Source organism: Bos indicus x Bos taurus, chromosome 7 (genome assembly GCF_003369695.1).
Source record: "Bos indicus x Bos taurus breed Angus x Brahman F1 hybrid chromosome 7, Bos_hybrid_MaternalHap_v2.0, whole genome shotgun sequence".
Classification (NCBI taxonomy): Eukaryota; Metazoa; Chordata; class Mammalia; order Artiodactyla; family Bovidae; genus Bos; species Bos indicus x Bos taurus.
In genome coordinates this window covers 104659508-104681361 of record NC_040082.1, presented here as the reverse complement: position 1 = coordinate 104681361, position 21854 = coordinate 104659508, and the positions used below count along the sequence as shown (strand labels likewise).

Genomic DNA, 21854 nt, shown 5'->3' with positions numbered 1-21854 from the left:
TCTTGTGCCTTCCTCCCCACAGCCAGTGCAGCTGTTCCAGACATTTGACTCTTTGACCGAAGACTCAGTGACTTTTAATCTGTATTGTGCCCTCAGACTAGAAGGCTTTGTTCTCGCCTGCCAATTCCCCAAGGCCCCACCCTAGAGATCGCTCCCCCTGGCAGCCCCTCTGAATGCCCCAGAGTTCTGGTTCCTTTGGGGTACTTCCCCTACACCATCCCTCCCTCTTTCCAGTCCTGATCCTGGAGCTCTGACTTCTCCAGGCTGAGGCCCTATGCGGGCCCCGCCCTGCCCGGAGAACCAGGTGGGGGTTGAGTCCTAGTCAGGGAGCAATTGGCAGACCCCCCTCCTTGATCCTGTGGTCCAGCCACTGGGTGAGGTTCTGACTCTTTGGGGATTTCCTGTGACCTCTATAAATAACCCCCATGCCTGCTTCCCACAAACCACCTCCCCCTTCTTGGAAAAAAGGGACTGTAGCCAAGGACCTCAGTCCGTGATGTGCCAGGGACAGGGTAAGTGGGCGGGGCCGAGGCATCCTTTCCCAAGAGCATCTTTCTCCCCACCCGGACCCCACTCCTCCCTGCTGGGAGCCCTCCAGACCCTCCCCAAGCAAAGGACATCTGGGCACCCACCCTCTCTACACCTACATTGCTGCTTCTTGTCTTTCTGCAAAATGGACCTAATAGTAATATCCACGGACTGAACTGGCGTGACCCTTCCCTTCCAGGAGCCCCCCATTCAGGGGGGACCCCAGCTGTCAAACAAACAAATCAACAGAAAGTGACATATTGCAATGAAGCCATGATGAAATGGAGTCAGAGAGTCCCTATAATTGCGTGATGGGCCCTGGAAACTTCCCAGCCTCTGCTCCTGTGTCCCTTGAAATCTGAGAGTTTGTATCTTCAACTACTGGAGGTGGAGATTTTTTTCTGATTCTGGAAAAGAGCTTGACCCTATTTGAGACTCCATTTCCACCTCTGGCAAAAGGGGAGTTAACTATTCATATTCCATCAGGTGGGTCGTGGAAGCCTGGATCCCTGAGACCTTAGGGGGCCGGAACGTCACTGGAGTGTCAGGCACTTTTTTTGTTAGGGCAAAGCGCCCTCTGCTGCTTCATCACCTCAACAGCTGCTGCTAAGCTGCTAAGTCACTTCATAGTCGGCAGCCCACCAGGCTCCCCCATCCCTGGGATTCTCCAGGCAAGAACACTGGAGTGGGTTGCCATTTCCTTCTCCAATGCATGAAAGTGAAAAATGAAAGTGAAGTCGCTCAGTCGTGTCTGACTCTTAGCAACCCCATGGACTGCAGCCTACTAGGCTCCTCCATCCATGGGATTTTCCAGGCAAGAGTACTGGAGTGGGCTGCCACTGCCTCAACAGCAGATCCCCCATAAGTGAAAGTCACTCAGTCGTATCCAACTCTTTGTGACCACAAACCGCCTCGTCCTTGGACTATAGTCCCCCAACCATGGACTATATAGTCTATGGAATTCTACAGGCCAGAATACTGGAGTGGGTAGCTGTTCCCTTCTCCAGGGGATCTTCCCAACCCAGGGATTGAACCCAGGTCTCCTGCACTGTAGGCGGATTCTTTATCAACTGATCTATCAGGGAAGCTCAGATCCCCCATAAGTCCCCATAATCAAAGGCTTCACTATCAGGCTCTCCTCTCCGGGATTTCTTTCTCCCTTCTAGCACTCACTCATTCTACTTCCAGCCTCACTGGCCACCTCGCTGCCCCTCAAACACACTGTGATGTTCCCACCTCAGGGCCTTTGCACATGCCCTGCCCTCTGCCTGGGATGTTCCTGCTGGCCTCTTCCGTCTTCTTCTCACCTTTCAGATGTCAGAGTAAATTCCATATCTACCCTCATATCCATCCCTGACCAGGTCAGGTCTCCTTATCATACGTTTGCACAGCAGCCTTCAGAACTCAGGTTTCCCAGGTGACTCGGTGATAAAGAATCTGCCTGCTGACGCAAGAGTTGGAGGAGACGTGGGTTTGATCCCTAGGTTGGGAAGATCCCCTGATGGAGGCAATGGCAACCCACTCCAGTTTTCTTGCTGGGATCATCCCATGGACAGAGGAGCCTGGAGGGCTACAGTCCATTGGTTGCAAAGTGTTGGACACGACTAAGGGACTGAGCAAGCAAGCATCCGACCTCACCAAAAGGAGCTGTGTCTCTTCTTTAATAAGGGCAGGAGTGCGGACTTCCCTGGCATTCCAGTGGTTAAGAATCCCCCTTCCAACGCAGGGGATGAAGGTTCGATCCCTGGTCCAGGCACTAAGATCCCACATCCCGGGGACAACTAAGCCCGCCCACCACAGCTACTGAAGCCAGCACACTCTGGAGCCCATGCTCCGCAACTAGAGAAAGCCCATGCATCGCAATGAAGACTAAGAACAACTGAAAATTAAAAAAAAAAAAACAGGAGCAGGAGCAATGCCTACTTACTCCCCTCTGTTTCCAGCCCCCTGCACTCAGTCTGTTACCCAGAAGGCCCCCAGTGAACTCAAACTGAAATCTAACCTTATGTGCAAATCCCCTGGGGGCTTCAGCAACTAAATACTTCTCTGAACCTCAGCTTCCTCATCTGTAAAACTATGACGACATAACCGCTGCATTGTGCTGTTACGAAGATGCACTCAAATGATGGGTGCGATTCTAACACATCGTAGGGACTTGATAAATATCCACTGAGTGGATGACTAAGCTTGGAAAGGAAGAAGGGATTTTGCAAGTCAATTTGAGCAGAAAAGCAGCAAAGTTTCAAGATTAATACCACAAAAGGAATGACAGCTTGGGACTTTCCTGGCAGTCCAGTGGTTAAGATTCCCAGCTTCCACTGCAGGGGGGCAGTGGTTCAATCCCTGGTTGGGGAATTAAGATCCTGCACGCTCTGTGGTGCAGGGTGGTGGTGGTGGTGGTGAGTGTTGGGGAAGGACAGTTTGCAGAGCAATAAACACCAATTTGTGTACAAAATACAAGACAAAATATATTTTATAGGCACAAATATGCAAACATATACAGAAAGTTCTGGTAGGATACAACCACCAAGGAGAGGGTGTTCAAATATTTCTGGATCACCTGTTTTTTACCTTCCTTTGGTATTTGCAAAATAAATTAAAAACTATAAAACAAAAACCTCTGAGACCTTTCAACCTCCGTCTTGATCCTCTACTCCTCCTCCCCCAGCATCATGGGCCCAAAAGGACCTCCCTTCAGCCCCACTCAGCGCCAAACCCCCGAAATCTGGCCGGCTGCCGCTCAGTCACTACCAGCAACAGAGGCTTTGTGGTTTGTGGTCAAGTTCCCCCCCTTGGCCTAAGCTGTTCCCAGATACCCCAAGGCTTCTGGGTGCTCCTCCAGCCTGGGTCTGAGCTTCCGCTGTCCCCTCATTTGCCCACGCAGAAGTCCTGGAAGATGATATCCAGAATTTCCTCAGTGCCCCCTCCACCAGTGAGATGACTCAGATGCCCTCGGGCTACCCGAAGTGCCTCGGCTGCCAGGGCTAAGTCTTTTGCCTGCTTGTACTGACCAAGGGCATCCAGGCAGCCCCGGAGGTGGTGTTGGTGCCTCGACCGTGTCAGAAGTGGGCCTGTGGACGGGTCCCCACACCTGGAAGGGACAAAGGATAAGGTCTCTCTCGGCATTCAAAGTGGGGGGAAGGGGAACAATCGTACCCCGTTTTTAGATACAGAAACTGAGCTGGCAGGGCCAGCTCTGCCCAAAGCCAGTGGCTTAGCCCCCAAACTTGGACAGAGCGAGGTTGCCCAGTGGGCAAGGGGGCTCACAGTGCAGCCAGCTCCTTCTTCAGTGCTTCTAGGAGGCCGTCCAGCCCCTCACCCGTCAGGCAAGACAGCAACAGGTGGGAGGGGAGGTCAGGATGGAGGTCTGAGCGCCCAGCGGGCAGCAGGTCTGATTTATTCAGCACAAGCAGAAGGCGCTGGCGGCTCCCATTGGGGTTCCTGGCTCCTGCCGGGATGACAACGGTGTCCAGGAAGTTGCAGCTGGCCGGAGAGGCCAGGTCAGAAGCATCCAACACGGCCAGAATGAGGTCAGCCTGCTCCAGCCTGGGAGGCGGGAAAATGGAGCATGGACCCCAGAGCTGCGCAATGAAGAGCATTCGGCAGGGACGGAGTAAAGGCCAAACCCAAAAGCTGCCCTCCCCAAAGAACTGAGGCCCCACCTAACGGGGTTTAGTAATCTCTCCTCATTAAGGACTAATGAAAGAGAAATGCAACTGGTAGAAACAGCAAAGGGCCCGCGTTTCCCCCTCCTACCTCCCTCCTGCCCACCTTTTTTGGGCACGCCGCACGCCCTCCTGCTCCACAGGCCCCACGCCTTCCCGCAACCCCGCAGTGTCGCTCAGCAGCGCTGGGAATCCGGCCAGGTCCACGGGGGTCTCCAGAACATCTCGGGTGGTCCCCGGCTCCGGGGACACGATGGACACAGGCTTCCGGCCTGGGGGTGGGGGTGGGCTCAGAGGAAGCGGGTGTGGTGGAGATGAGAGGGTCCCTCCCTTAGGCTCCACCCCCGGGACGGACAGTTTTCAACCTCCCAGGCCCCTTCCCTACCCCAGAAAGCTCAGCAGCTTAGCTCCCAGCCCCGCCCCCTGCCCTGAGCCCCGCCCCCTGCCCACGCACTGAGCAGGTTCACCAGGCTGCTTTTGCCGGCGTTGGGAGGTCCCGCAACCACCACGTGCGCCCCTGAGCGGAGCCTCTGCCCGCGCCTGGCATCTCGAAGATGTACGCCCAGCGCCACCTCCAGCTTCCGCACCTCACTATCAGCTGTGGATGGAGGAAAGGAGAGAGAGAGTAAGAGGACCTGGGGGGGCTGGATGCCAGATGTCTCCGCCTCCCACCCCCAGGGGGACCCACCTTGATCCAGGACGCCTTCCTCCAGGTTGTCATCCTCACTAAAATCGATATAGGCCTCTACATGGGCCAGAGCCTGAGGGAGGGAGAGGTGGGTAGTGTGGTCATACAGAAACTCACCCCGAGTGGGTGCCCGGGTCCAGCCTGACCTTAAGGGACCAGATTGGAGGCTCATAGACAGGAAACTCTAACACAGGAAAAGGTTAGGTAGTGTCTCTGCGGCAAGGTATGAGTGTACTTGCTTTAGTGAGGGTCTCGGCCCAGCCGCGACAGAGGTCACCTAGCTCCCCATCGAGCTGCCTCAGGGCCTGTCGCCGCTGCGCCTCGGTTTCTGCATGGATCAGGTCTGCCAGCCCCTCCACCTCCGTCAGGCTCAGCTTCCCGTGGGCAAACGCCCTCCTGGTGAACTCGCCTGCTTCCGCTGGCCTCAGCCCTGGCACACTGCCTGCGGGAAGGTTCAAGATCCTGAGGCCCCTGGCCCGTACCCAGGTCACCGGCGTAGCAATACCTCAAAGCCAAGGCTGCAGACTTACCCAGGGCCTGCAGGACACCACTCACCACGGCTGGCCCTCCATGCACGTGGAACTCCGCGCAATCCTCACCGGTAAAACTTTGGGGACCTAGTATGTTGAAGAGATGGGTGTCAGCAGGATACAGCCTGGGCGACCGCCTGGAAGGAGGAAGTTGGGTCACAGGAGCTACTTGAGGTTCCGGATCTGAAAGTCCCGTACCTGGAAACCAAAGCACCAGCGCGCGGTCCAAAGGCTCCCCAGAACGGGGGTCGCTGAGCAGGCGCAGGCAGGCTTTGCGGGCCGGGGGTAAGTCCCGCGGCGCCGTGAGGCTCTGGAGGGCGTGGCCGCTGGCAGGGCCGCTGGTTCGGATCACCGCGATGCCGCAGCGGCCTTGGCCAGAGCTCAGAGCGAAGATAGTGGCTCCGGAACCGGGGGCCCGGTAACCACTGCCCTGGCGCGTGCACAGTCTGGGACTGGAGAGGAGGAGAGTCAGTGCATCTGAGAAGCTCTGACGCCAGAGTGGCAGGTGGATAGATGGCTCGATGGTCGCGTGATCCCCCAAGTGGAAGTTTTGTGGCTAGGGGATGGACTGATCGGAAGTTCTGAGGCCAGAAGAAGACTGGATTGCGGTGGGCTCTGCGGCAGGGGGTGGGGCTTGGACGGAAGCGAAAGGTGGTCCTGCCGCAGGGAACCGGGCCCCCAGATCCCAGGGAGAGGGTTTGGGGCCCGAGCAACACCCTACGCTGTCACAGCCCTTGCCCAGATCACCCCACCTGTGAGGCCCACGTGCAGCCCGGGATACCAGGGTCCACAGCCCCCGCCACATGGATTCGCAATCAGCTCCCCGCCTGCCCACCCTGCCGCGGGGGTCTGCAAGTCCTCGCAGGAGGTTCCGCCCACTCCGCGGCGTGACTGGTAAAGTGCTCAACAATTCTCGATTATCATTGGGCCCCGTAGAAAACGTACCGCCCATCCACTGAAGATCTTCGCTTCTACTGGCTAATGACAGGGAAAGAAGCCGAGGGCTCGCACGCTGCGGTGCAGTGAAATGGTGTTCCTCCAGCAACATTAGACAGAATTTTTAGGATCCTAGAGGGACCAGGTTCCTAGACACCGGAAATGAGGAGTGGCACAGGGCAATGGAAATTATAGGAAGGCGAGGGTTTGAGTCGAAGCAAGAGCATCTCGGGGGCTTCCCTGATAGCTCAGACAGTAAAGAATCTACCTGAAATGCAGGAGACCCATGTTCGATCCCTGGGTCGGGAAGATCCCATGGAGAAGGAAGTGGCCATCCACTCTAGTATTCTTGCCTGGAGAATCCCAAGGACAGAGGAGCCTGGTGGGCTGCAGTTCATGGGGTCGCAAAGAGTCGGACACGACTGAGTGCCTTTCATTTTCAAGAGCATCTCGGTGGCCTGGAGGGATGAGTTCCGGGGAACCTACGCCCTGGCCCTGAGGAAATCTATTCCAAATTTCTGGGAAGACTTCTCCTTTTCTCAGAAGTCTACAGTTTCTCGCCCCTCCCCAGCTTTCCCTCCCGCCGTCCTTCTGCCTCAGACACCCTTCCCTTGACAAAGAGCCTCAGTGCCTAGCTCCAAGGTCCCCTCCGCTAGGAAGCCTCCCTAGGATCCCCAGCACAGTCCTCTCTCCTCTCTGGGCTACTCTGGCCCCGGTCTCCTCGTGCGGAGTTGTGTGTCCCGTCTGTCTCTGGCTCCCCGAAAGCCAGAAAGGGGAGATTATTTTCAGGTTAACCCGGGACAGCTCCGGCCGGCGAAATAAAGCGCTGATGGTGGAATTCCAGGCACTGGATAGGCGGGGTCTCCGGGGGTACTGTCACGCGGCGAATTCTCTGGTTCTTGGACGAGCGGGCGGGTGGCGCGACTATCCTTAGGGAAGACTGGAACAGAGTACAGTTCTAATGGTTAGCTCCACGCCTCGCTCTGTTCAGTTTTTTCATTTGTCAGTTAGGGAGTTTGGGATGGACATGTTCACATTGCTGTATTTAATATGGATAACCACCTAGGACCTACTCTATAGTACATGGAACTCTGCTTAATGTTGTGTGGCACCCTGGATGGGAGGGGAGTTTGGGGGCGAAAGGATACATGTATATGTTTGGCGGAGTCCCTTGGGTGTTCACCTGAAACTATCACAACATTGTTAACTGATTATACCCCACTACAAAATAAAAAGTTAAAAAAACACTTTCTTTTCATTTGTAGAAGAGGAGTGAATGATGACGTTCGCTGTCTCCAAGCTGTTCCATCCGTCAAAAGTATACATCAAATGACTACCGTGTAACCACGAAGAATCAGTCTGGGCCCCTGCCCTCGCTGATCTATCAGTCCAATGGAAGAGGCTACAGAGGATGGTCAGGGGGTCAGACAACAGAGAAAATACAGGGCCCCCAATTAAATGTAAATTTCAGATGAACAAGGATTATTCTGTCAGTATAATTAGGACCCATGCAATATTTGTGTGTGTGTGTATGTGTGTTAGCTGCTCAGTCATGTCCGATTCTTTGCAACTCCATGGACTGTAGCCCTCCAGACTCCTCTGTCCATGGGGATTCTCCAGGCAAGAATACTGGAGTGCGTTGCTATGCCCTTCTCCAGGGGATCTTCAAGACCCAGGGATTGAACCTGGGTCTCCTGCACTGCAGGCAGATTCTTTACTGACTGAGGGACCCGGGAAGCATGTAATATTGGGGATATACTAAAAATTTATTCATTTATCTGAAATTCATATTTAACTAGGAGAACTGTATTTTTATTTGCTAAACTTGGAAAAGGCAGAGGAACCAGAGATCAAATTGCCAACATCCGCTGGATCATCGAAAAAGCAAGAGAGTTCCAGAAAAACATCTATTTCTGCTTTGTTGACTATGCCAAAGCCTTTGACTGTGTAGATCACAATAAACTGTGGAAAATTCTGAAAGAGATGGGAATACCAGACTACCTGACCTGCCTCTTGAGAAATCTATATGCAGGTCGGGAAGTAACAGTTAGAACTGGACATGGAACCACAGACTTGTTCCAAATAGGAAAAGGAGTACATCTAGGCTGTATATTGTCACCCTGCTTATTTAACTTATATGCAAAGTACATCATGAGAGATGCTAGGCTGGATAAAGCACAAGCTGGAATCAAGATTGCCAGGAGGAATATGAATAACCTCAGATATGCAGATGACACCAGCCTTATGGCAGAAAGTGAAGAACTAAAGAGCCTCTTGATGAAAGTGAAAGAGAAGAGTGAAAAAGTTGACTTAAAGCTCAACATTCAGAAAACAAAGATCATGGCATCCAGTCCCATCAATTCATGGCAAATAGATGGAGAAACAGTGGAAACAGTGTCACACTTTATTTTTGGGGGCTCCAAAATCACTGCAGATGGTTGACTGCAGCCATGAAATTAAAAGACACTTACTCCTTGGAAGGAAAGTTATGACCAACCTAGACAGCATATTAAAAAACAGAGACATTACTTTGTCAACAAAGGTCCATCTAGTCAAGGCTATGGTTTTTTGCAGTAGTCATGTATGGATGTGAGAATTGGACTATAAAGAAAGCTGAACGCCAAAGAATTGATGCTTCTGAACTGTGGTGTTGAAGACTCTTGAGAGTCCCTTGGACTGCAAGGAGATCCAACCAGTCCATCCTAAAGGAAATCAGTCCTGAATATTCGTTGAAGCTGAAACTCTGATACTTTGGCCACTTGATTCGAAGAGCTGACTCATTTGAAAAGACCCTGAGGCTGGGAAAGATTGAAGGTGGGAGGAGAAGGGGATGACAGAGGATGAAATGGTTGGATGGCATCACCGACTCAATGGACGCGAGTTTGAATAAACTCCGGGAGTTGGTGATTGACAGAGAGGCCTGGCGTCCGTGGGGTCGCAGAGCCGGCACGACTGAACTGAACTGAAATTTGGGAACTCTATCCGGTCCTCTCTGAGGACGTTACATCCTGAAGGGTGCAGCAGTTCACTGGACAAAGAGGGCTTGAAGAGTGTCCTAGGTAACAAAGATGGTGTTACACATCCAGCATGTACTAAGACATGATACACTTATTCTCACTCTCCCTGTGGTGGTTGGAGTTATTGCTACCGAGAATCTCCCGCGACCAGGCTCACCACCCGCTCCCCCCAACCCCACCCACACCACCTACCCGCAAGACCATCTCAGATTCCAAACCGACGGGGAAACTAAGGCTTTAAGGCAGAGAATCCAGGCCCAGGGTGGGCGGTGTCGAGACCGGACACCAACTCGGGCGGGGAAAGGGAGGAGAATGAAAATTCGGCGCGGGCGGGGACGAACACCAGAGAACGAGGTGGGCGGGCGAGAACGAAACTCGGAAAACATCACGGGCGGAGTCGAGAACCAGAGAACGACGCGCGCGGGGCCGGGAAGGAGAATCGAGGTTCCGCGCGGGCGGGGACGAGAAGCAGCGCTCGGGCACGCGGGGACGGCGGCCGGCGCGGGCGGGCGCGGCCTTTGTCTCCTCCTCAGGCGCGCTCGGTGGCAGCACCGGCCCCATGAGACCGCGGCCCCAAGGCGCCTGGGCCGCCCGCAGCCCCTGACCTGACCTGCCCTCGCAATGGCGGAAGCCACCTCCGGCGCTGGGGGCACGTCCCTGGAGGGCGAGCGTGGCAAGAGGCCCCCGCCGGAGGGCGAGCCTGCAGCCCCGGCGTCCGGAGTTCTGGGTACGTGTGCAGCGCCTGGATCTGACAGGGTTGCAGGTGCTTGGGGTGTTCGCGGCAGGTCTACGGGGAGGGATATTGGAGTCAGCCGTCCCGGGCCTGGAGTCCAGTCGAGGCACCGGCTCTTCCTGGCACTGCGGCTGCGGCCGGGCGAGCGCGGCTGGAACGGTGCAGCGGGTGTGGGGTCCCAGCGCAAAGATATGGACACGCCCCTCCTAGAGCCCCGGTGCGGACTGAGCCCAGTCACCCCTTGGGCTACTCGATCGCTGCTGAGCAGTGATACGCTTAAGAGCGCCTCTCCACAGAGGATACAGAATCATACGGTCCTGGGTTCAAATCCCTGCTGGGCTCTGTGACCTTGGGTAACTTAAATGCTCTGGGTCTCAGTTTCCTCGCCTGTGAAATGGGGGTAAGAGCCGCACCCAGCTATGAGGAGACGCTGACATAATGTAGTGAGGTGCTCAGAGCTGTTAGTGAGCACCCCATCGATTGTGGTTTCGGAGGCGGAGCTGGGCCTCAAGAATGAGTAAGATTTGTAAGGGAGGACCTGGGGGAAGGGCATTCCTGGAGAAGGGCCTGGTTGGTACAAGGACGTGGAGGGAAGGAAACAAGCCAAGGCCAGAGCTCACAGGGCCTTGAATGCCAAGCTGAGTGCCAAGGAGCCCTGGCGAATGTGTGATCAGAGGCAAGGGTTGGAGGGACTAAGACTGGAGGCTAGGCCATCTGAGAATGACCTGACCCCAGCCTGCGCTGCCTGCTCCCCAGATAAGCTTTTTGGGAAGCGGCTCCTGCAGGTAGGTCGGTATCTGGTGTCCCACAAAGCGTGGATGAAGACGGTGCCCACGGAAAACTGTGACGTGTTGATGACCTTCCCAGGTACTTGTCTGTGCTCACCCGCCCAGGGCCTACACTGAATTCCCCCGAGCCGGGCTCCCCTGTCACTCCTGGCAAGAGCCATTGGTCCCTGTGCCCCTTGGCAGATACGACCGATGACCACACGCTGCTATGGCTGCTGAACCACATCCGCGTGGGCATCCCCGAGCTCATCGTGCAAGTCCGCCACCACCGCCACACACGCGCGTACGCCTTCTTCGTCACTGCCACATATGAGAGGCGAGTCCCTGTCCCTGGCCTCTCGCTGACCCTGCTACTCAGCTCCCCGCCCTTCCAAGCGCCAACTGCGAGGTCCAGCCACCCTGCATTTGTCCCAGACGTCCACCAGGTACACCATCCCTAGTTCCAGGATGGTGAGCCAGGGTCTCCCCGTGATCCCACCTCCCCTGCCCTTCCCGCAGCCTACTCAGAGGGGCCGACGAGCTGGGTCTGCGCAAAGCAGTGAAGGCCGAGTTTGGCGGGGGCACCCGCGGCTTCTCCTGCGAGGAGGACTTCATCTACGAGAATGTGGAGAGTGAGCTGCGCTTCTTCACCTCCCAGGTGCGGCCGGCTCTGGCCCCCAGCGCACATTCCTAGCCCGTGGGCGGCTGCTCCCTGTGCTCACGCCCTGTCCCCTGCAGGAGCGCCAGAGCATCATCCGCTTCTGGCTGCAGAACCTTCGTGCCAAGCAGGGCGAGGCACTACACAATGTGCGCTTTCTGGAGGACCAGCCAATCAGTGAGTGAGGTGGTCCCAAGCTTCCAATCATATGTGGGGAGTTGGCTGGGGCTCTTAGAGGACTGCTGTCAACGTAGGAGGGTTAGGAAGGCGGGGCCTAGATGAAACCAATCAGAGTCTCCCGAAGAGTTGGGCGGGGCCTGGAGATCAATCAATAAGCTGAAGGGTGTGGCCTTAGCAAGGGGTGGGGCTTGTCTCCTTGGAGGCAGGTCCAGGAGAAACCCTTTTCTGGGTCTGCGATAAGGTTGGGGCAGGACCATGGACAGCTCTCCACACATTGTGTGGTGAGCTCTGGGCCTCAGTATCCCCCAGGAAACCAGCCGCTGCAAGTTAACCTTCTAATGCCAGCTTTGCACCATTCTTCAGACGTTTGGAGGAATGAGCTGAAACCAAGCAGCTCTGTTTAAAAACGGGTTTCCCCACTGGGATCGCACCTCCCAGGTTTCGAGCACCCTTCCCCACCTGCCCCTTCACCTCCCAGATTTTGAGGAATGATGTTCCTTTCACCCAGAACTCTTCTCCTGGGAAAAGCGTTTGCTAGTTTAAGAGCAGGCAAAAAGTTATAAGTTGGGTTTCAGCCGAGGAGGACTGAACAGGCAGACGGGTGGGGTCACCCATTCTTGTTCCCCAACAGTCCCTGAACTGGCGGCCCGCGGGATCATCCAGCAGGTGTTCCCAGTCCACGAGCAGCGCATCCTGAACCGTCTCATGAAGTCATGGGTGCAGGCTGTGTGTGAAAACCAGCCTCTAGGTGTGGTCCTGGCTGGAGTGGGGGGTTGGTGGGGGTCCGAGGAGGCAGGCAGGGCTGACTGGCACCGCCCCCTCCTCATCCCCGGCAGATGAGATCTGTGACTACTTTGGTGTGAAGATTGCCATGTACTTTGCCTGGCTGGGTTTCTACACATCGGCAATGGTGTACCCAGCAGTCTTCGGCTCAGTCCTGTACACATTCACAGAGGCTGATCAGGTGCCGGGTGTGGACTGGACAGGGGGTGGAACACCTCAGACAACTTCCTCCCTGGACTGGGCCAGCCAACACTGCAGCCCTCCTCTGTCACCCTCAGACAAGCCGGGATGTATCCTGCGTGGTCTTTGCCCTCTTCAACGTGGTCTGGTCAACGCTGTTCTTGGAGGAGTGGAAACGGAGGGGGGCTGAGCTGGCCTACAAGTGGGGAACACTGGACTCACCCGGGGAAGCTGTGGAGGAGCCACGACCCCAGTTCAGGGTCAGTTGGGGCAGTCTGAGTTCAGGGACTTCAAGAATGGGGTAAAAAAGAGAAAACATACTGAGCAAGTGCATTACAAGAACAAAGTGGGAGGTGAAGTAGGGCTGCAGCTTCTGAGAAGGTTTGCCAAGTGAAGGGATCTGCATGCCCGAAGGGAGAGGTGTGGAAAGTTGGATTTGAGAGACTAGGGAGGGTGCATTAAGTGGACACACCCTGATAGCAAGGATGAGATGGCTGGATGGCATCACCTACTCGATGGACATGAGTTTGAGCAAACTCCAGGAGAAGGTGAAGGACTGAGAAGCCTGGCGTGCCACAGTCCATGGGGTCACAAAGTCAGACACGGCTTAGCAACTGAACTACAACAAACCATGATAGCAAAGCATCATAGACATGGAGTTTGAAGGGTTGGGAAGGGTGTGGGACAGAGGCAGCCCCTCTGATCTTGTGTTGGGCCATGCCCCCACCCTCTGCCAGGGCGTGCGGCGCATCAGCCCCGTGACTCAGGCCGAGGAGTTCTACTACCCGCCCTGGAAGCGGCTGCTCTTCCAGATGCTCGTGAGTCTTCCCTTGTGCCTCACCTGCCTAGCCTGCGTGTTCCTGCTCATGCTCGGCTGCTTCCAGCTCCAGGTGACCTCCAGTTCCTAGCCCTGGCCTCGGCCCCAACCTGTTCAGGTGGGCCCCGAGCCGAGCCCAGCGACCGGGGTAACCTCTGAACCCCTTTGTTCCTGCAGGAGCTGGTGCTGAGCATGAAGGGGCTGCCCCGTCTTGCCCGCTTCCTGCCGAAAGTCATGCTGGCCCTGCTGGTCAGCGCAAGTGCCGAGGGCTATAAGAAGCTGGCTGTCTGGCTCAACGACATGGGTATGCCCTGTGAGCGGAGGTCCCATTGCTCAGCCCCCAGCAGGAAGGGCCCCACTGCCTTCTGGGGTCCCTGCTGCCCATGACGGCCTGGGCTACACTCTCACTCGTCTCCTTGGCCCCCAGAGAACTATCGGCTGGAGAGTGCCTATGAGAAGCACCTCATCATCAAGGTCGTCCTGGTGAGTGGTGGCCAGCAAGCCGGCAGGGCTTCTTTTATTTTTTTAAATATTTATTTATTTGGCTGCACCGGGTCTTAGTTGTGGCACATGTGATCTAGTTCCCTGACCAGGGATCGAACTGAGGCCCCCTGCGTTGGGAGCACAAAGTCCTAGCTACTGGACCACCAGGGAAGTCCCCAGGCAGGGGTTCTACAGGGGACACATGGGGGTTCCTTGGGACAGACATGGCAGGGTGACCACCCCCCTGCCTGCTTCGCACAGTTCCAGTTCGTCAACTCATACCTGAGCCTCTTCTACATCGGCTTCTACCTCAAGGACATGGAACGCCTGAAAGAGGTGAGAGCCTGGCCTAAAGCAGTGCCCCCACGGCAGCTGGCTGTGGGGCCAGACCGGCCCAAGGGGTCCAAGGGCTCTCCAGCCCCTCCCTTCCTCCTCCATCCTTCTCTCCTCTCTGTCCATTTGTCTGTGTGTTCTCTCTCTGCCTGTCATGCCCCCCCCATCTGTCTGTCCACCTGTCCGTCGGTCCCTCCACAGCTCCTGATCGTCCTGTCCCTGTCCCAGAGCCTCGAGCGGCAGCTTTGGGCGGTGCTGGTCCCGCTCGTGGCCCTGCGGTTCCGCCTGCTCCTCCTCTCCCTCCAGGGCCTCCTTCTTGAGGCCCGGGCCAAAGTACGGGCAGGTGGTGGCGAGCCCTCGGGGCCTTGCCAGGGTGGTCAGTGTGGCTGTGCCGGGGGCCTCACGCCTAGCCGAGGGTGCATGCTCTGAAGGGATGGGGCTCCACTGACTGCGTGCAGGTGTCAAGAGCCCCTGGAGGCCCTGGGCACCAGCCGAGATCCGGGAGGTGTGGCATGATGGGAGGCCATGGCCTTCCCAGGTGATCAGCTAGAAGCGCTGTGGCCCGCCCAGCTGTGGCTTGGGGTTGCCTCTGTGCCCGGGGACATCCAGACTGGGCTCAGGCTGTGGCTGGATGTGTGCTTTGGGATGGTGGGTGCCCACAGCCTGTCCCAGTGCCCAGGGCCCCGCCCGCCCCCCACGAGGCCGCTCTCCACCCCCTTCCTACCCCCAGATGCTGGCCACACTGCTGATCACCCGCCAGTTCCTCCAGAATGTTCGAGAGGTTCTGCAGCCCCACCTGTATCGGCGGCTGGGCCGAGGAGAGCTTGGCCTGCGGGCGGCCTGGGAGCTGGCCCGTGCCCTGCTTGGCCTTCTGAGCCTCCGGCGCCCCGCACGCCGCCACCTCGAACCCCCGGCTGAAGAGGGTGGTGGTGGCAGCAGCAGTGGTGGGGGCCGCAGGTGTCTCAGCGGGGGCTGCGGGGCACCTGAGGAGGAAGAGGAGGCCGCGGTGGAGCGGCGGCCGGCGGGGGAAGGGGGAGAGGTGGGGGACGGGCCCCGGGGGGACAGAGAGGAGGAGGATGAAGAGGAGGAGGAGGAGGACGAAGAGGAGGAGGATGAGGACGAGGAAGGCGAGGAGGGCGGCCTCCTGGACTGCGGGCTCCGACTGAAGAAGGTCAGCTTTGCCGAGCGGGGGGCTGGGCGGCGTCGGCCGGGCCCAAGCCAGGAGGCCCTCCTGGAGGAGGGGAGCCCCACCATGGTGGAGAAGGGGCTGGAACCGGGCGTGTTCACACTGGCCGAGGAGGACGATGAAGCTGAGGGGGCTCCCAGCAGCCCCGAACGGGAGACTCCCCCGGCTGTCCTGCTCCGCCGGGCTGGAGGCGAGGGCCGAGACCAGGGGCCGGATGGGGGCCCGGATCCAGAGCCGGGCTCAGGCGACTCAGCCCGGAAGCAGCGGCGGCAGAACCGGTCGTCTTGGATCGACCCACCCGAGGAGGAACACTCGTCTCAGCTCACCCAGGCGGAGCTCGAGAGCTGCATGAAGAAATACGAGGTGAGGAGGGCACCTGAGGGTGGGGGCAGGGCCGTCGGCCGGGCTGGGCACACGGTCTGACGGTGGAGGTGGGGTGGGAGCGACAGGAAGGAATGATGGGCCCCTTTATGTGATCAGGGCCTTCCTGGTGGCTCAGACGGTAAAAAATCTGCCTGCGATGCAGGAGACGGGTTCAATCCCTGGATCAGGAAGATCCCCTGGAAGAGGGCATGGCAACCCACTCCAGTCTTCTTGCCTAGGGAATCCCATGGCTACAGTCCATGGGACTGCAAAGAGTTGGACACAACTGAGCGGCTCACCCTTATGTGGTCAGAAACTTGCTAACCTTGCTGAGCTTGGGTCCATGAAGGATAATCTGAGGGAGGCGGGCTTGATGAGAGGAAGGTGGGCTGAGGGAAGAGGTGTCCTGAGTTGGGGGAGAGCCTAGGCCCACCCACTGCGTGCCTGCCCACAGGACACATTCCAGGACTACCAGGAGATGTTCGTGCAGTTTGGCTATGTCGTGCTTTTCTCGTCTGCCTTCCCCCTGGCTGCCCTCTGTGCCCTCATCAACAACCTCATCGAGATCCGCAGTGACGCCCTCAAGCTGTGCACGGGGCTGCAGCGGCCCTTTGGGCAGCGGGTGGAAAGCATTGGCCAGTGGCAGGTGGGGAAGGGCCAAGGGCTCTGAGCCAGGATGCCCAGAGGTGGAGCGGGTGCTGGGGGGGCTGGCCAGACCCCACCTGAGCCCCTTGTCCCCCCTACCCCCGCAGAAGGTGATGGAGGTCATGGGCGTCCTGGCAATCGTGGTCAATTGCTATCTAATTGGCCAGTGTGGGCAGCTGCAGCGCCTCTTCCCTTGGCTCAGTCCCGAGGCAGCCATCGTGTCCGTGGTGGTGCTCGAGGTGGGACCGGTGGCCGGGTGGGGGACCCAGGCGGTGGTTGGGGGGTGTCCCCGTGCCTGCAGCCTCCTCCTCTGTCGCCTCAGCACTTCGCTCTGCTCCTCAAGTACCTCATCCATGTGGCCATCCCCGACATCCCGGGCTGGGTGGCCGAGGAGATGGCCAAGCTGGAGTACCAGCGCCGGGAGGCCTTCAAGGTACGTGGGCCAGGGCCCGGCATGCTTTACATCTCTGCTCCGAGGGGCTTCTCCCCGAGTCGCCTCTATGCGTCACCTGGCTGGGCAGTCACATCCTTAGGAGGGTAGATGTGCAGTTAGTGTTTGTTGCTTAGTCGTATCCGATTCTTGGTGACCCCATGGACTGTAGCCCACCAGGCTCCTCTGTCCATGAGATTCTCCAGGCAAGAATACTGGAGTGGGTTGCCATGCCCTCCTCCAGGGGATCTTCCCGACCCAGGGATCAAACCCAGGTCTCCTACATTGCAGGCGGATTCTTCACCATCTGAGTCACCAGGGAAGCCTAGGGTAATAATTAGCATTTCAAAAGGACCTGGTCCCTTCTGGGGTCCTGGTGGCATCCCGCACCAGGCCAGCACTTAGGAACTGTCATCTGCCAGCGTGCTGGGCATTGTTCTGTGTGGGGTCAGGGACACAGCCGATGCTTTCTAGAAGCCCAGCCTGTGCCACGTTCCCCAGAAAGCTGCAGAGCGGGCCAGGGAGCTCATCGCCACCAGCCAGTGGAGCCCCCCATGTGTGTGTGCTCAGCTGCTCAGTGTCCAACTCTTTGTGACACCATGGGCTGGGGCCCACAAAGCTCCTCTGTTCATTGAATTCTCCAGGCAAGAATACTAGAGTGGGTAGCCATTCCCTTCTCCAGGGGATCTTCCCAACCCAGGGATCGAACCCAAGTCTCTTATGAGAAGTCTCCTGCATTGACAGGCAGATTGTTTACTGCTGCGCCACCTGGAAAGCCCCAAAAATAGTGATGGAAATGTTCTCTTCTGGGTTGCCCATGTAGCCGGTTACTATAGATGACCAATGAGCGCTTGCAATGGGACCTGGTGCTACTGAGAAACCGAGCTTTTACTTCAGTTACCTGGTTGTTTGTTTATTGGCTATGCTTCGTGGCTTATGGGATCTTAGTTCCCCAACCAGGCATCAAAGCCGGGCCCTCTGCGGTGAGAGCACAGAATCCTAACCACTGGACTGCCAGGGAATTACCTTATTTCAGTTATTTAAAGTGACAAAACCATGGGAGTCCCCTGCTGGTCTAGCGATTAGGATTCACTGCCATGGCCCAGGTTCAGTCTCTGGTCTGAGAACTGAGATACCTGCGAGTCATGTGGCGGGGCCCAAAAATAATGATTTTTTTTTTTTTTAATTAACAATGCCGTGTGTGGCTACTGGCCACTGGACAGTCACAGCTCTGTCTCTCCCCAGTTCTCCAGAAAGCAGGGAACTGCTGAGGCCCAATATTTGTTTTAACTCTCCCAATTTCTAAGACAGTGTCTGGCATGAGACCGGGGACAGAATTGGTGGCCAGTAAATGCTTGCTCTCTTCTCAGTTCTCTGAGAGCCCTGGGGTGGGTCCAGGGATGCAGCTGGAACCCAAGAAGTGTGTGGATCTCTCCCCACTTCTGCAGGAGAGCCCTAGCGTGGGCCTGGGCCTGGGTGGGCAGCTGCTCACACACTCACTCCTCCCAGTGCCCGTAATGGCTCCATTCTGCCCTCAGAGACACGAGCGCCAGGCCCAGCACCGCTACCAGCAGCAGCAGCGGCGTAGGCGGGAGGAGGAGGAACGGCAGCGCCACGCCGAGCACCATGCCCGGAGGGAGCGCGACGCCAGTGGCAGAGAGGAGGCGCGAGCTGAGGGCTCTGGGTTGGACCCTGCTGCCCCGGAGAAAACCTCGGCCAAGGCCAAGGGCAGTGGGGCAGGTGGCCATGGGCCGGAGCGACCCAAGCGCCCGGGGTCCCTGCTGGCACCTAACAACGTCATGAAGCTGAAGCAGATCATCCCGCTGCAGGGCAAGTTCCTGTCGTCTGGGGCCTCGTCCTCCTCGCCGGCCGGCACAGGGGCCAACCTCACCACCCGGCCAACCCCTGCCCAGTCGCCCACTGGCAGCGACACCCGCCTGCCAGCCTTCCTTAGCTTCAAATTCCTCAAGTCACCTGAGACCCGGCGGGACCCAGAGCGTAGCCACTCTCCACCCAAGGCCTTCCACGCCGGCAAACTTTTCCCCTTCGGTGGGGCCCGGGCGGAGGCCGGGTCCAACGGGGCGGGCGGGCAGGCCCGGCAGGATGGGACCCTCGGCGGTGGCGGTTGCCGAGCCCAGCGGAGTGGGCTGGCGGACGAGGCTGCAGCTGAGGAGCCGGACACACCCCGGCCCGAAGAGGAAAGCTCAGGTCACAAGCTTTAACTCGGGGGTGGGGACTCTGGGCTGGGCTTTGGGGGTAGGGGTGGGGTGTCCAGGCGTGGGCAGAGGGGCTGAAGCGGACAGGGGAGGCTCGGTCTCCTAGTACCAGTTGGGGACCTGGGTGTGTGGTACATGGAGCCTGTTGATCAAAGCCTACTCAGTCTTTCCGGGTCCTTGAGAGCCTGGAGCCCTGTGCCTGACCCTCCTCATCCCCGGGGGAGGGATGCCAAAGTCCCTTGTCCCCCAGATCCCTTCCCAGGGTGCCCGCCTGCCATGCTCTGGTGCCAGGAGAGATGAGGGAGCCCCCTTCACCACCTGGCCTAGCCTTTCCTGCCCCCATGAGACCCCACACCCAGCTCACTCTGGGGGACCGGAACCCCCAGGCCTCTATGCAAGCCCCCGTCCTGCAGCCCAAGCTGTTCCTGGAGGCCTTCCTTGGAGGTGGGGCTCAGGCTGCCCACTAGGGGAGTTCAGGGCTGCAGCCCTGTGTCCGCGGAGCAGAGTCACAGGCCTCACTGCCCCCCCTCCCACCTCATTCATGCCCGGGGTCCAGCGACCCATCCCAGGGAGCCCAAGAGGTGGCAGCTGTAGCACCAGGGACTTAGGTCGGAAGTCAGCGGGACTTCCTCAGACTTCCCTCTCTCCGTGAAGGGGAGGGGCCCAGTGCCCAGAGGCCGGGGATGCACCCGAAGAAGCCCACCCCTTGTCACTGATCAGAAGCAATAAGGCCCTCCATGTGCCTGAAAGCCCAGAGGGAGCGCGGGCTGGGTCCCCAGCGGCGGGGACGGCATCTCCCCGGAACGGCCCCTCTCGCCTCCGCAGGGACAGCGCTGGCCCCCGTGGGCGCCCCGGCCCTCCGCACCCGCCGCAGCCGGAGCCCTGCGCCGCCGCCACCGCCGCCAACACCAATGCCTCGGCCCCCGACGCCCCCCGCGGGCTGCTGGCAGTGGGATGGGCCGTGGGGCTGCGGGGGCGAGGGCGCCGCTCCCCGCCAGGCCCCTGCTGCCACTGACTGCCCGCCCTGCGCTCTCGCCGGGCCCCCGCCTGTCCCCCAGCCCCTGCCGGGGGATGCCAGCTTCTACAGCCTCCCGCCGCCGCCGCTGCCGCCTCCCACCTCCGTGCCCCCCCAGCCCCCCGCGCCCTCGCCCAGCCCCAGCTCCAGTCCCAGTCCTCAGGCCGTGTGCTGGCCCAGCGGCTGGCATTAGCTCCGCCCGCCTGCCTTCCTGTTTTCATATGCAATATCAATCACAGACGGGGCGGCGGCCGCCACCCAGAAAACACTTGGGCCGGGCCCGATGTACCCCAGTATTGGCTGCCCCCTCCTGGGGCAGGGCCGGGGGCCTGGGGCCCCTCTATCTGCCGTTTTCTTTTCGACCAGGATAGGGGGAAACAAAAAGAAACCCCCCAAAAACAACAGAAAACACACCCAGAATAGGCGATTATTTATTTGTTTTTAATTTATTTTGTCATATTTTTGTAAAACGGCAGAAATGCAATAAAAAGTATATTTCAACAGTGCCCAAAGGCGGAGCTGCTGAAAGGGGACTTCCGGGGCCTTATGACAAGGTTGGGGCCAGCTCTTTGGGGGACTGGTAGGCCCAGAGTGGGTTCCCCTTCTGTCCTGAGACCCTTGGGGAATGCCTAAGAACTGGGTCTCCAGGCCAAACGTATGGAAAACTCCAGAAATCCAGGCCTAGGGGTCCCCCTGGGAGAAGCTGCAGAGCCTCAGGCCCCATCTTCAGCCTCCTAGACAAAGGAAGAAATCTCAAAAAGTGCTGACAGGAATCAGCAGGTCAGGCCGTAGGTGTGGGTCCTGAGCCAGCCTCGGTCGGTCGTACAAGGCCACCCTTTCTGGCAGATCTGCCTCCCAGGCTGACATCTGAGAAGTCAAGGGCCACAGGGGGCACTCGGGGTGTGGGCGTCTGAAGGCACCTGGTGCCTGAGTCTCCATGTTATGGGGACGGTGTGTTCGGGGGCAGCATCGTGGAAGGGCTGGCACGGCCCTGCTGTGTGACCGCTGTCACACCGCTGTCACAGTGGCCAGGACCCTTCACTGAGTGATCAGGGATGGGCGTGGCCTCTCCCAGCCTCAGGGGGTCCACATCCAGAGGCTCAGAGTCAGAAAGTCCCTGCCCCAGGGCTGGTGGAGCCAGCGTGAGGCAGGGGCACTTTGGGAGGCCATAGAAAAGACATCAGGGTTCACTAGAGGCAGGAGAGCAGCCTGTGCAAAGGCACGAGGTGTGGGAAGGCAGAGTGTGGTGTTTGCGGGGAGCAGAGTTAAGGAGGGCCCCAAAGGCAGGAGGAGTGGGTGGAGGCTAGCTGAGGGGCCTAAGCTGGGGAGACCATGGAGAGGCCATGGGACCCCACCCACACCATGGACAGCGCAGGCAGGAGATGGCACACAGCCCCCTGGGGCCAGGGAGGTGTGGGTGAGCCTTGGGGAAGGACAGGCTGAAGGACAAGACCTGCCCAGGCCCCGTGGCCTTTGAAGCTGAACTCCTGCCATCTACTCAGTCACCAACAGCTGGTGACACCACGCGCCTCCCCAGGGCCAGGCCAACCCCTGAGACTAGCGATTCCAAGCTGGTCTGAGAGCCTCCAGGGACTTGGCATGACCTGGCATGACCATGGTCAAACCTGCCTTTCCTAAGCACCTGCTTTATGACCACTGCTGAAGAACTGAACACTGCTGCAGAGACACCCAGAGCTGGGC

At 58.2% G+C, this 21854-nt stretch overlaps 2 protein-coding genes across 10 annotated transcripts; one reads left to right on the top strand and one right to left on the bottom strand.

Moving 5' to 3' along the window:
- Positions 1 to 2976: 2976 nt before the first annotated feature.
- GTPBP3 (GTP binding protein 3, mitochondrial) lies at positions 2977 to 9650 on the bottom strand. 6 transcript variants are annotated; one of them, XM_027548188.1, is made up of 10 exons: positions 6164 to 6350; positions 5610 to 5863; positions 5412 to 5498; positions 5121 to 5323; positions 4882 to 4954; positions 4648 to 4791; positions 4300 to 4465; positions 3796 to 4074; positions 3540 to 3619; positions 2977 to 3417 (listed from the first exon to the last, which is right to left on the bottom strand). In XM_027548188.1, the coding sequence occupies exons 1-10, from the start codon at positions 6214 to 6216 to the stop codon at positions 3326 to 3328; spliced, it is 1431 nt and encodes a 476-aa protein (XP_027403989.1). In that variant the 5' UTR covers positions 6217 to 6350; the 3' UTR covers positions 2977 to 3325. The 6 variants fall into 6 exon arrangements, 5 of the variants coding, with proteins under 5 accessions (XP_027403989.1, XP_027403990.1, XP_027403987.1 ...); XM_027548190.1 differs by having other exon boundaries at positions 3326 to 3417; positions 3848 to 4074; XM_027548189.1 differs by having other exon boundaries at positions 2977 to 3619; positions 3848 to 4074.
- Positions 9651 to 9821: 171 nt separating this feature from the next.
- ANO8 (anoctamin 8) lies at positions 9822 to 20659 on the top strand. 4 transcript variants are annotated; one of them, XM_027548181.1, is made up of 19 exons: positions 9822 to 10091; positions 10854 to 10964; positions 11069 to 11201; positions 11384 to 11522; positions 11603 to 11699; positions 12334 to 12450; positions 12539 to 12666; positions 12764 to 12925; positions 13403 to 13555; positions 13660 to 13786; positions 13910 to 13965; positions 14227 to 14301; positions 14500 to 14631; positions 15029 to 15847; positions 16302 to 16493; positions 16600 to 16731; positions 16815 to 16925; positions 18461 to 19130; positions 19964 to 20659. In XM_027548181.1, exons 1-19 carry the CDS (start codon positions 9986 to 9988, stop codon positions 20344 to 20346), a joined length of 3843 nt encoding a protein of 1280 aa, XP_027403982.1. In that variant the 5' UTR covers positions 9822 to 9985; the 3' UTR covers positions 20347 to 20659. The 4 variants fall into 4 exon arrangements, with proteins under 4 accessions (XP_027403982.1, XP_027403983.1, XP_027403984.1 ...); XM_027548182.1 differs by lacking the exon at positions 14500 to 14631; XM_027548183.1 differs by lacking the exons at positions 16302 to 16493; positions 16600 to 16731; positions 16815 to 16925.
- Positions 20660 to 21854: the final 1195 nt, after the last annotated feature.